The sequence below is a fragment of the Pecten maximus genome, chromosome 5, assembly GCF_902652985.1.
Source record: "Pecten maximus chromosome 5, xPecMax1.1, whole genome shotgun sequence".
Classification (NCBI taxonomy): Eukaryota; Metazoa; Mollusca; class Bivalvia; order Pectinida; family Pectinidae; genus Pecten; species Pecten maximus.
Genome location: NC_047019.1, coordinates 45,870,715 through 45,884,990, shown reverse-complemented (window position 1 = coordinate 45,884,990; position 14,276 = coordinate 45,870,715). Strand labels below are relative to the sequence as shown.

The window sequence follows — 14,276 nt, the reverse complement described above, 5'->3', positions numbered from 1 at the left end:
AACAAAATCATGCCCTCTCACCTTACCAACATCAACAAAATCATGCCCTCTCACCTTACCACCATCAACAAAATCATGCCCTCTCACCTTACCAACACCAACAAAATCATGCCCTCTCATCTTACCAACACCAACAAAATCATGCCCTCTCACCTTACCAACAAACAAAATCATGCCCTCTCACCTTACCAACACCAACAAAATCATGCCCTCTCACCTTACCAACACCAACAAAATCATGCCCTCTCACCTTACCACCATCAACAAAATCATGCCCTCTCACCTTACCAACACCAACAAAATCATGCCCTCTCATCTTACCAACTTTAACAAAATCATGCCCTCTCACCTTACCAACAAACAAAATCATGCCCTCTCATCTTACCAACACCAACAAAATCATGCCTTCTCATCTAACTAACACCAACAAAATCATGCCCTCTCACCTTACTTAACACCAACAAAATCATGCCTTCTCATCTTACCAACACCAACAAAATCATGCCCTCTCACCTTACCAACACCAAACCATGCCCTCTCACCTTACCAACACCAAATCATGCCCTCTCACCTTACCAATACCAACAAAATCATGCCTTCTCACCTTACCAACACCAACAAAATCATGCCCTCTCACCTTACCAATACCAACAAAATCATGCCTTCTCACCTTACCAACACCAACAAAATCATGCCCTCTCATCTTACCAATACCAACAAAATCATGCCCTCTCACCTTACCAATACCAACAAAATCATGCCCTCTCACCTTACCAGCACCAACACAATCATGCCCTCTCACCTTACCAACACCAAATCATGCCCTCTCATCTTACCAATACCAACAAAATCATGCCTTCTCACCTTACCAGCACCAACAAAATCATGCCCTCTCATCTTACCAATAACAACAAAATCATGCCCTCTCACCTTACCAATACCAACAAAATCATGCCCTATCACCTTACCAGCACCAACACATTCATGCCCTCTCACCTTACCAACACCAACAAAATCATGCCCTCTCACCTTACAAACTTTAACAAAATCATGCCTTCTCATCTTACCAACAAACAAAATCATGCCCTCTCACCTTACTTAACATCAACAAAATCATGCCCTCTCATCTTACCAACACCAACAAAATCATGCCCTCTCATCTTACCAACACCAACAAAATCATGCCCTCTCACCTTACCAACATCAACAAAATCATGCCCTTTCATCTTACCAACACCAACAAAATCATGCCCTCTCACCTTACCAACAAACAAAATCATGCCCTCTCACCTTACCAACACCAACAAAATCATGCCCTCTCATCTTACCAACATCAACAAAATCATGCCCTCTCACCTTACCAACAAACAAAATCATGCCCCCTCATATTACCAACATCAACAAAATCATGCCCTCTCACCTTACCAGCACCAACAAAATCATGCCCTCTCATCTTACCAACTCCAACAAAATCATGCCCTCTCACCTTACCAACACCAACAAAATCATGCCCTCTTTCCTTACCAACATCAACAAAATCATGCCCTCTCACCTTACCAACACCAACAAAATCATGCCCTTTCATCTTACCAACATTTTAAATATGCCCACTTACCAACACGTCACCAGTATTACCAATAAGTAGATAGATGTGACCAAGAGAAGAATAGCTTTAATAACTAACCTCCTGTCAACATACATATCCTTAACGGAAGTCATAGGGAGGAAATAAATACGGAATAATGTTATACAGGATAGTTGGGGTATAGATATTGATACATGCTCATGGAAATGTGTTAAGTGTCTATCGCGTATGCAGCGGCGGATTGATGACCGTTATTGTTACAGAAACTGGAATTGGACAGTGTTCCCTGATTTTGCAATCACGAACTTGGCTCTAATACACTTTCCCTCAACCTTCAATTCATACCTACAATTACACAAAAGTATTAACGGAGATCGTCATATCTGCCGCACCACACTTTTATAACGAAGTCTGTACGACTTGCTTGACGTATTGCCTAGGTACGTAGCCGTAGGCCTTGGCACGGGGCGAAAACACCCACCGCCAGTGTGAATTACCCCGATTACGCCCATCGTCGTACACACTGTCCCCACGCTTGACGGTCAGATCATCCTGAGAGCGCGCTGTATAGTCATACAACAAAACACACTCGATAACGTTGTCACTCGTTGTAGGGTCGCGATCTCGTTGGTTGTCGGATTGTTTTAACTTGAATGGTACATTTACATATACATGCATCGCGTTGGACTCCTTTTTACTCTCTCCTGGCTTTGGTGTCGCATGCACGTGTGCGTTGTCTGATATATTATTGTCAGCCGATGACACGGGGTCGATTTGTTCACTTTGCTGATTATGTTTCATGGTATCAGTTTGTGGATGTTGACTAGTCTCAAATCGCGGTGTTCCTGGCAGAGATGAGGCACATGCAGGATCATCAAAGTCACTGTCGGTCGCGGATTGTTTCCCCTTCGGTTTGAATGTAGACGATAGACCTGCCTCCCGCTGGTCGTTCTGTGTGATGGTCTGGCTGATGGACCGGGTTGGCGGACGAACAGTGATCACCTGAGACGTTGGAGGGGGAAGCGTAGACGTAGACTCATTGAAAGCCAAGAAGTTGCGAGTATTAGACATTCCCTGTTGTCTGTTCACTGCGTCGCTGCTAGCAAATGTCTTTAAAAGTTTCACATTAACATCATCACGTGACGACCTTTTTCCGTTTGTCATCACATTAAGAGAAGGTTGTGACAAGTAAGGATGGCCGGTCCGTAAATTGTTTGACACTCTCTGGTGGTTCTTTGGCGCTGGACCGAGTCCTGAGATGGAGGAGGACGCGGACGTACGCCCTGTTGCACTGCTTTGGCGACTATGACCTCCATTGATTGCCTTCTCTGGAAGAGATTGAACAGACAACATAAGATGTATCATTGTATATCATTTTCTCTGAACATTGTGTTTGGGAAGAGGCCAGGGGTTGTCATTAATACAGTGATCTTGCTTGCTGGACGCAACAATTTACACTTCCGATACATCTGTTGAGTTTAGTTACATTGTAAAATCTTCGCTAGGTACTTACTGCCCCTCGGAATGACATGTTTGGTATATATTATGCTTTCATCTCTGACAATTAATAATTGGCTGAAACAGCATTTATTAATTGTCACTTGTTGAAATTTATTGTATGGAGAACGTTTTCTGGCTAATATACTCGTAACTTTACCACTTTACCACAGGAAGACCCCACTCCTGTTATACGTACCTATTGCCTTCAGCGGCTCTACTGGGCAAATGTAGGACTTGGGCACGAACCCTTCTCGGCCGTCATAGTGACGTATCCAGGACCAATCCGGGTCCTCAATGTTGAGGACATCTACGAGCTCCGCACGTTCCACGTTGGTGTCGTTCTCGTCCAAGGCGGAAAAGTCGAACAAGACAATGAACTGGCCATGGGAAGTCTTCCTGAACGGCCTCACTTCCGGTTTAACGTCCTCCGTGATGGGTGGAGGGGGTTGTAATATCCGTATCATCTCTTCACGAGTAATAATCCCCCTGTTAGTAGTAGGATCTCTTAGATTCGTTTCGGAATCCTGCTTCGGAGACTCCGATGACCACTCATCCGTGAAAAAAGAATCTCTTTCTACAAAACGTGATTCTTCAAATGTTTTTTTCCTGGAAATGTCCGGCGAGATTGATTCTGGACAGAACAACCTTGTACAGTAACTGTACGGAATAAACCCCTCCTCTCCGTTTCGTTTGATGACGTATGCCCAGTCATTTTCCTTATATAACAAATAAACTTCATCTCCGCGTTTTACGGCTACCTCTTCATCCACGCATGGTTGAAAGTCGGTAACAACTCTGACTTTTGACTTTGGTGACAGACTGCTCTCTTTCTCAAGACCAACACGCTGCAGGGTATCTATGCTGTCACTTCCGGTGATCCTCCCAGGAAGGCCATCAAAAGGTTTGTCTGAAACAACAGTGAAGTCGTATTTGATTGGCAAATAATGGATTCATCACCTCACATTACCCTGAAAATACACATTTCAGCACAGGGCAGGGTATTTAACAGTATAGGGTAGGGTATTTAAGAAATAATTAACGATGATTCGTGTATTATTGCAGGATATACAACGAGGACGAGGATATTTTGCAATTGAATTAATAACGAAGGCCGCAGGCCTGAGTTATTAATTAAAATTGCAAAATATACGAGTCCGAGTTGTATATCCTGCAACAATACACGAGTCAAAGTTGATTATTTTTATTCTACCATGTACTGTTTAGTTCTGAGATCGACCTCTTTCTAATAGAAAAACAGCAAAGAAACCCCGAGAAAACCTTGTAATTTATTTCTTCAGTATTGCATTATTTGTTGATGAAATATACAGGCAATACAGTACTAAGATCAAGAGCATCTATGATATATAGCATTGATTTTGAAAATAAAAAAAGGATAAAAAAAGAAAGAAAAAAGAAAAAAAGGGGGGCCTCCGTAGGATTCGAACTCGCGTCGTGATAAAAATTTATTAAAAGACTAACCCGTTAGCCTACTCGGCTATGGTAACCTTTTATAAAATGGGTGAATATTAGATATATAAAATTGTTACAGCCGTGACTCCCGACCGTGTATTATTGGCACGAGCGTGGGTTATTGGAAAATTATACATGGTTTTAAACCAATCAAAACTGGCGTTGCATAGCAAACATGGTAGAATCAACAGTATAGCGTAGGGTATTCAACAGTATAGGATAGGGTATTCAACAGTATAGGGTAGGGTATTCAACAGTATAGGATAGGGTATTCAACAGTATAGGGTAGGGGGGAATTCAACAGTATAGGGTAGGGTATTCAACAGTATAGGGTAGGGTATTTAACAGTATAGGGTAGGGGTATTCAACCGTATAGGGTAGGGGTATTCAACAGTATAGGGTAGGGTATTCAACAGTATAGGTTACGGGTATTCAACAGTATAGGGTAGGGGTATTTAACAGTATAGGGTAGGGTATTCAACAGTATAGGGTAGGGTATTTAACAGTATAGGGTAGGGGTATTCAACAGTATAGGGTAGAAGTATTCAACAGTATAGGGTAGGGGTATTCAACAGTATAGGGTAGGGTATTCAACAGTATAGGGTAGGGTATTTAACAGTATAGGGTAGGGGTATTCAACAGTATAGGGTAGGGTATTCAACAGTATAGGATAGGGTATTCAACAGTATAGGGTAGGGGTATTCAACAGTATAAGGTAGGGTATTCAACAGTATAGGGTAGGGTATTCAACAGTATAGGGTAGGGGTATTCAACAGTATAGGGTAGGGTATTCAACAGTATAGGGTAGGGTATTCAACAGTATAGGGTAGGGTATTCAACAGTATAGGGTAGGGTATTCAACAGTATAGGGTAGGGTATTCAATAGTATAGGGTAGGGGTATTCATCAGTATATGGTAGGGTATTCAACAGTATAGGGTAGGGTATTTAACAGTATAGGGTAGGGTATTTAACAGTATAGGGTAGGGGTATTCAACAGTATAGGGTAGGGTATTTAACAGTATAGGGTAGGGGTATTCAACAGTATAGGGTTGGGGTATTCAACAGTATAGGGTAGGGTATTCAACAGTATAGGGTTGGGGTATTCAACAGTATAGGGTAGGGGTATTCAACAAGTATAGGGTAGGGTATTTAACAGTATAGGGTAGGGGTATTTAACAGTATAGGGTAGGGGTATTTAACAGTATAGGGTAGGTCATTTAACCAAGCGCTGAAAATTGTAAACGAGGAGGATAGAGAAAGATAAAGCAACACAACACACTTTCACTATTTCATCTTTTTGCAAACTCACCACCATCCGATGTCTGATGTTTTTTAAACCAATAGAGCTATTGGCCTAGGCGAAGGTTGTGATAGAGCTCTAGGACAGTGTTACAGGTCTTGGCCTGTGACAATGTTCAGATACACGTCTCGGCCTAGGACAATGTTCGGACGCAGGTCTCGGCCTGTGACAATGTTCAGATATAGCTATCGGCCTAGGACAATGTTCAGATACACGTCTCGGCCTAGGACAATGTTCGGACGCAGGTCTCGGCCTGTGACAATGTTCAGATATAGCTATCGGCCTAGGACAATGTTCGGACACAGGTCTTGGCCTGTGACAATGTTCAGATAAAACTCTCGGCCTGTGACAATGTTCAGATATAGCTATCGGCCTAGGACAATGTTCGGACACAGGTCTTGGCCTGTGACAATGTTCAGATATAGCTCTCGGCCTGTGACAATGTTCAGATATATCTCTCGGCTTAGGAAAATGTTCGATTATGGCTCTCGGCCTACGACAATGTTCAAATCGGATAGAGCTCTCGTTCTAGGGCAATGTCCGCTGAGATATCCCATCAGATTTCAAGGTAGGTCCCCGATATACTATCATGCATGTATGTATCTACACAGTTTGTGGGGGAATGAGAGCTCGGTGTGATCCCCGATATACTGTCATGTATGTATCTACACAGTTTGTGGGGGAATGAGAGCTCGGTGTGATCCCCGATATACTGTCATGTATGTATCTACATAGTTTGTGGGGGAATGAGAGCTCGGTATGATCCCCTATATACTGTCATGTATGTATCTACACAGTTTGTGGGGGAATGAGAGCTCGGTATGATCCCCGATATACTATCATATATGTATCTACATAATTTGTGGGGGGATGAGAGCTCGGTGTGATCCCCGATATACTATCATGTATGTATCTACACAGTTTGTAGGGGAATGAGAGCTCGGTATGATCCCCGATATACTGTCATGTATGTATCTACACAGTTTGTGGGGGAATGAGAGCTCGGTATGATCCCTGATATACTATCGTGTATGTATCTACACAGTTTGTGGGGGAATGAGAGCTCGGTATGATCCCCGATATACTGTCATGTATGTATCTACACAGTTTGTGGGGGAATGAGAGCTCGGTGTGATCCCCCGATATACTGTCATGTATGTATCTACACAGTTTGTCGGGGAATGAGAGCTCGGTGTGATCCCCGATATACTATCGTGTATATATGTATCTACATAATTTGTGGGGGAATGAGAGCTCGGTATGATCCCCGATATACTATCGTGTATGTATCTACACAGTTTGTGGGGGAATGAGAGCTCGGTGTGATCCCCGATATACTATCATGTATGTATCTACACAGTTTGTGGGGGAATGAGAGCTCGGTATGATCCCCGATATACTGTCATGTATGTATCTACACAGTTTGTGGGGGAATGAGAGCTCGGTATGATCCCCGATATACTATCGTATATGTATCTACATAGTTTGTGGGGGAATGAGAGCTCGGTATGATCCCCGATATACTATCGTGTATGTATCTACACAGTTTGTTGGGGGAATGAGAGCTCGGCGTGATCCCCGATATACTGTCATGTATGTATCTACACAGTTTGTGGGGGAATGAGAGCTCGGTATGATCCCCGATATACTATCGTGTATGTATCTACACAGTTTGTGGGGGAATGAGAGCTCGGTGTGATCCCCGATATACTGTCATGTATGTATCTACACAGTTTGTGGGGGAATGAGAGCTCGGTGTGATCCCCCGATATACTGTCATGTATGTATCTACACAGTTTGTGGGGGAATGAGAGCTCGGTATGATCCCCGATATACTATCGTGTATGTATCTACACAGTTTGTGGGGGAATGAGAGCTCGGTGTGATCCCCGATATACTATCATGTATGTATCTACACAGTTTGTGGGGGAATGAGAGCTCGGTATGATCCCCGATATACTGTCATGTATGTATCTACACAGTTTGTGGGGGAATGAGAGCTCGGTATGATCCCCGATATACTATCGTATATGTATCTACATAGTTTGTGGGGGAATGAGAGCTCGGTATGATCCCCGATATACTATCGTGTATGTATCTACACAGTTTGTTGGGGGAATGAGAGCTCGGCGTGATCCCCGATATACTGTCATGTATGTATCTACACAGTTTGTGGGGGAATGAGAGCTCGGTATGATCCCCGATATACTATCGTGTATGTATCTACACAGTTTGTGGGGGAATGAGAGCTCGGTGTGATCCCCGATATACTGTCATGTATGTATCTACACAGGTTTGTGGGGGAATGAGAGCTCGGTGTGATCCCCGATATACTGTCATGTATGTATCTACACAGTTTGTGGGGGAATGAGAGCTCGGTATGATCCCCGATATACTATCGTGTATGTATCTACACAGTTTGTGGGGGAATGAGAGCTCGGTGTGATCCCCGATATACTGTCATGTATGTATCTACACAGTTTGTGGGGGAATGAGAGCTCGGTATGATCCCCGATATACTATCGTGTATGTATCTACACAGTTTGTGGGGGAATGAGAGCTCGGTGTGATCCCCGATATACTATCGTGTATGTATCTTCACAGTTTGTGGGGGAATGAGAGCCCGGTATGATCCCCGATATACTATCATGTATGTATCTTCACAGTTTGTGGGGGAATGAGAGCCCGGTATGATCCCCGATATACTATCATGTATGTATCTACACAGTTTGTAGGGGAATGAGAGCTCGGTGGGATCTACATAGTTTGTGGGGGAATGAGAGCTCGGTGTGATCCCCGATATACTATCATGTAGTCGTACACTTTGTAGAATCGAGAGGAACGGGTGAGCCCATGACATACAATCGCATGTTTACGTACCATACTTTCTTGTAAGCGTGCTACTTTCATTTTCTAATGAGCTCGAGGAATGAATTATTTACCATTTCAGTAGTATTTTGTTACCATATGTTTCTAGAGGCTAGGCTCGACTAGCCGTAACACGATTGGTATCTGTATAATACCGAGTGGCCACCAATGTCGTACTTGTATAAGACATAAGTGCTCTGGCAATAGTCTGACTATCGGGGTGGCCCACCGTCAGTCGACTGTAATAGCCTGTACCTTATAGGCCAGTCACGCTAACTTATTCAATATTCATCATTTTGTAAGACCGTAACTATTCACTGCAGTTTGGGTATTTCCTAATAATGAAAGTCATCAGCCCCTCCTCACCTTGGCAGCTGACGAAAGAAGATATCACCATATCGATATAACTAGTAGTGGAGGCAGGCCCTCGGGACCTCTTTGGATGATATTATGGGTAAGAGGACCTCGGATAGTAGATGTAGACAAATGATAACATCTCGAGTATAGTCGTACCACCGGTGACGATAGCATCCGCTCACCCAGGCGGAAACCCTATAGCGGATCGCTTTATAAATCAGCATATAAAGTAAATCATATACATCTCTACTGAAAGTTTGCTGTTCATGTATACGTAAACCGTCCCAACTAGGGGGACCAGGTGTTGACGGGACGTAGAAAACTGAACCTAGCCATTGGGTTATTTCTTCAGACAATATATCTTCATATATATCGACTTCTATAGGCGGGGATGATATTATACCAGAAAAACACGGGACTAAATTGATAAGATCGCCATGTCTGCGAAATAGTCATGTTGGCAATCGAAGGCAACAGTAATGACGAATTGACACCTCATGACATCCATGAGATGCTATCACAAACTGAAAACTCAGATATCGCTTCCCAATACTAAGACATTTCAATGGTTTTCTTCATTAAACTTAACTAGGATTTCTAAAAGTATCACGGTTTTATCAATTATAATTATTTTGAAATATCGCATGTTTCTGTGATGTTTCACGAGCTTGCTTATAATTCGTATTCATTTATACGTGAGTTTGGAAAAATAATTGAAATACCTTTCTTTTTCGGTGTTCTCACTTTGGTTTTCCTGCCCACCCGACTTGGACACAGAAACGCCATCAGCTAGGATGTTCTCGATGAACTCCTCGTGTACAGATGTCCTTATTTACTAGTATACATCCGCCTTCCTATGTCGATCTACTGTAATAACTTAAGCACAGATTTAAGGCACTGATTCACAGTTCTTTTCTCAACTGGGTGCTCACCAAGAATGTGAGCGTCAATTCCATTGTGTCCTGGGTATGGTGAATATGTGTGTATTAAGTATGTGGAGTAACCTATACAGGCAATAGGTACCGCCAAAAGTCACAAATCTGTTATATATATATATACGTTACATAGGAATTCTGTCTGATTAAAGTCCTTCTGTAGCTCTTATCGTCGCTTTGTCCACTTAAACCCCTTAATTGATACTCGTACTAATGTAAACAACTGTATTTACGTGGGCCTGTGTTTGACGCCTCTTACATCTATACCTAGCTATGTCGTGTGTATTCGCCGAATGGTGGACGAGCACGGAGCCTATTGTTCATATGATATATACCCTACTTATATTACACGTGCTTTAATACATTTAATACAATTCATTAGTAACATGTATACAGGTACAAATACAAAGGTGTGTATCGAATTGGGTAACGTTACAACCCTATCTGATCGGGTAGCCCTCTCGTGCCGCGTCTCTGAGTATGGTCAACTTTTCAGTACTCAGTAAAATTGTAACTGTTCAATGTTAAAAGTAACCGTGTCCTTTCATATCTGTAAGTTCAGTTCCAGTCAATATATCGATAATTTTGTCTGGCAAACTCAAAGATTTTAATTCATCAAAGAACTGTTTTCCCCATTTTATTTTATAATGCACAATGAAAGTGGGAGGTGTTGAATGAATGTTAACAAATACACAGGTGGCTCTAGGCTGGCATGTGTCTGGACTAGAATAGCTAGATTGTTGCAGATCCATACAGGTTAGCACGAGTTAGATAGCAATAAAGAGAAAAAAAGTCCTTCAAAATATTAATTTTATTCACGGCGTGGTCTATCACACAAAGACACGGAATAACAATAGTCACGTAAATGACAAACATTAAGATGATCTAAGCGTTTTAGTTATGTAGACTGATCGATTACCGCTGCAAGCATTCGTATTAAATAGTGAATTAGAATAACGCATACGAGAATGTCTGCTACATCATCGTCATCGTCATCGTCGTCGTCGTCGCTATTAATTAATACAAAGACCAAATATTAATTTGAGGGGGTAAAGAAAAACTCGCAGAGAAAGGCGACATTTTAGCGTTGTTACTCTTAAGGGTTGTTTATAGTTCTGAAGGAGTGCGAATTACGCTTAGGAAAGGTAAGGAACGGTAAGGAGTGCCAATTACGCTTAGGAACGGTAAGGAGTGCGAATTACGCTTAGGAAAGGTAAGGAGTGCCAACTACGCTTAGGAAAGGTAAGGAGTGCCAACTACGCTTAGGAACGGTAAGGAGTGCCAATTACGCTTAGGAACGGTAAGGAGTGCCAATTACGCTTAGGAAAGGTAAGGAACGGTAAAGAGTGCCAATTACGCTTAGGAACGGTAAGGAGTGCCAAATTACGCTTAGGAGCGGTAAGGAGTATCAACTACGCTTAGGAAAGGTAACTAACTACGTTTAGGAACGGTAAAGAGTGCCAACTACGTTTAGGAACGGTAAGGAGTGTCAATTTCGTTTAGTGACGGTAATTAGTATCAGATACTCTTATTGACGGTAAGGAGAGCGAATCAGGTTCAGGGATGGTAACGAGTGCCAATTACGTTTAGTGACGGCAAGGAGTGCCAATAACACTTAGGAAAGGTAAGGAGTATACGATGCGCTTATGGACGGTTAGGAGTGCCAATTACGTTTAGTAACGGTCAGGAGTGTCAACAACGCTTACGGACGACAAGGAGTGTCAATAACACTTAGGAACGGTAAGGAGTATCAATTACGTGTAGTGACGGTAAGGAGTATAAGGTACGCTTATCGACGGCAAGGAGTGTCAATTACGCTTACTGGCAATGAGGAGTGTCAATTACGTTTACTGGCAGTAAGGAGTGTCAATTATGCTTTCGGATGGCAAGGAAGGCTGCTGATGGATATTGCTGTGCGTTAGAAGTCTAACATAACTGCCAGGAAGATTGCTTAAAAAGTTACTCTGTCAACAGGAGTATGTGAATAGACTTAAGTATATATCACAACAATGCAGTGTTTGATTTTATGCGCTTTCGAGCTTGAAAAATTATATACTGCTGGTGATATATCATGGTTAACCAACACGGGGCGATCTATTTCAGATTATCACGAGGGAAAACCATGGTAACAAACAGGGGCGATCTTGTCTACATTACCACGAAAGAAAAAAACATGGTAACCAACAGGGGCGATCTTGTCTACATTACCACTAGAGAAAACCAAGGTGATCAACAGGGGTGATCTAATCTAGATTACCACGAGGGAGAACCATGGTAACCAACGGTGGCGATCGAGTCTAGATAAACACGAGGGAAAACCAGGGCAGCCAACACGGGCGATCTAGTCTATATTACCAAAAGGGAAACCCATGGTAATCGATGGTGGCGATCTAGTCTAGATTACGAAGAGGACAACCCGTTGTAACCAACAGAGGCGATCTAGTCTACATTACCACGAGAGAAAATCATGGTAACCAAAGGGGTTATCTAGTCTAGATTATCAAGAGAGAAAACTACGGTGGACACAAGGGTGATCTAGTCTAGATTACCACGAGGGAAAACCACAGTAACCAACAAGGGTTAGATAGTTCAGATTACCACGAGAGAAAACCCGCGGTAACCAACAGAGGTGATCTAGTCTATCTAGTCTAGTTTACCACGAGGGAAAACCACAGTAACCAACAAGGGTGATCTAGTTCAGATTACCACGAGAGAAACACCACGGTAACCAACAGGGGTGATCTAGTCTAGATTACGAGGGGAAAACCACGGTAACCAACACGTGTGGTCTAGATTTTCATAAGGAAATAACATGGTAACCAAGAAATGATGGTTGATATTACAATGAGTGATCGGTCTCAAGGATGACCTTTCCTAAATATAAAGGCTTTGATGGAACATAGACAATTGCACCAAACATGAAACGAATATAATAACTTATAATGTTTGACTATATAATGGAACACAAATGCACATGTATCCGTCAACCACGATACATTCACCAGTTCTCGCGATTGACCTATGACGCTCTGTCGTCGGCATAACAACCCTTACCTCACACAAGGTCTTAAAAACTTAGCTCCCTGGCAACTGGTTAATTACTTCCACCGATACTTGTTGTTGTATCTACGGCACCATAAAGCGCACTGATGCCACAGAACACGTTATTCCATTGAATCCTTATTTTTATAGTCCGTAATTAATCGCTCAACAAAATCTCATTAAACAAAGACACAACTAGATATCGGTTACCATGATGAGGTTTATTTCCCAAAACGAGAGATCTACAATATCCTTCTTCAGTTGAAAAGTCATCGACTAGACCTTTTGTTAAATTGATCAATACAACTGGATATAAAATTAATTTTGTGATATATATATATAATTTTTTTTGTGATTTTTTTCACTTTACAGCTGTAACATTGTATTGTGTCAACATTTTTTGCATCGCGCGACGAGTAACTGCAAAATACTTCTATCGTGTAAATATCCACTTATCGTGTAAATATCCACTTTTTTGTGTAAACAATTTCTGAATATGAATATTTATAAATCCGTCACTACTTTCACAACTCTCTAACTTCCGAACGTCTGTTTAAACCGTTCGGAAGCCTGTTCGTCGGTGTAAGTATTGAAGGGTGGGTAAGCAGCTCTGTGATTGAGAATGTCTCGGTTTGTAGCGAAATTTAACTTGGGTAGTTTCCTTGGCCGATTCCTCGTGAATTGGAAGTTATTCAGCTGTTTATGTAAAACCGTAATCCTCACGTCCATATTATGACCCTCTGACAATGTTTGGCGATCGTCAACAACTGCGATTTCTAATCTCCCTTTTCGATATACAGCCTCGGCTTTCAGTGACACTGGAACCTTTCCGGCTTTGCCCAGAATGATTTCCGGCTTACTGTCGGACTCTGATGACGCTTTGTAATCGTAAGAATCCTCCGTGTAGAGTCCGTTCTTTTTTGTTTTCCGTTTTCGATTGACGACAGTAGAGAAAGACTGTTCAGAGAAACTGCTTTGGCCGGAAGTGAGTTGTACTGGTTTTAGCGCATTGATTTTAGGGAATCGCACATTTTGATTTCTGAGAGGCTGTTTTGGTTGTCTTGCATAGGCCGCGTAAACGCTGCCATATGGAGTGCTGGAGTAAGCTAACGAGTGTTTATATTTTCTTTGCGAGTCCGAATCAAAATCAGATTTTGAACTCGTCACAGATTTTACACTCCTGGTGTCCTCAAAGTCATCCTCGTACGTCAGTGAATG

At 42.2% G+C, this 14,276-nt stretch overlaps 1 protein-coding gene across 1 annotated transcript; it reads right to left on the bottom strand.

Moving 5' to 3' along the window:
- Positions 1 to 802: 802 nt before the first annotated feature.
- On the bottom strand, positions 803 to 10,473 carry LOC117328176 (SH3 domain-containing protein Dlish-like). The gene is made up of 3 exons (XM_033885587.1): positions 9,804 to 10,473; positions 3,282 to 3,992; positions 803 to 2,913 (listed from the first exon to the last, which is right to left on the bottom strand). The coding sequence occupies exons 1-3, from the start codon at positions 9,865 to 9,867 to the stop codon at positions 1,985 to 1,987; spliced, it is 1,704 nt and encodes a 567-aa protein (XP_033741478.1). The 5' UTR covers positions 9,868 to 10,473; the 3' UTR covers positions 803 to 1,984.
- Positions 10,474 to 14,276: the final 3,803 nt, after the last annotated feature.

Excerpts from the sequence above, each read along its gene's own strand:
- LOC117328176 (XM_033885587.1), bottom strand. The coding sequence starts at position 9,867 with ATGGCGTTTCTGTGTCCAAGTCGGGTGGGCAGGAAAACCAAAGTGAGA. Across the intron at positions 3,993-9,803 it reads GAGAACACCGAAAAAGAAAG|ACAAACCTTTTGATGGCCTT; the intron begins GTATTTCAATTA and ends CTGTTGTTTCAG. Across the intron at positions 2,914-3,281 it reads AGAGCCGCTGAAGGCAATAG|AGAAGGCAATCAATGGAGGT; the intron begins GTACGTATAACA and ends AATCTCTTCCAG.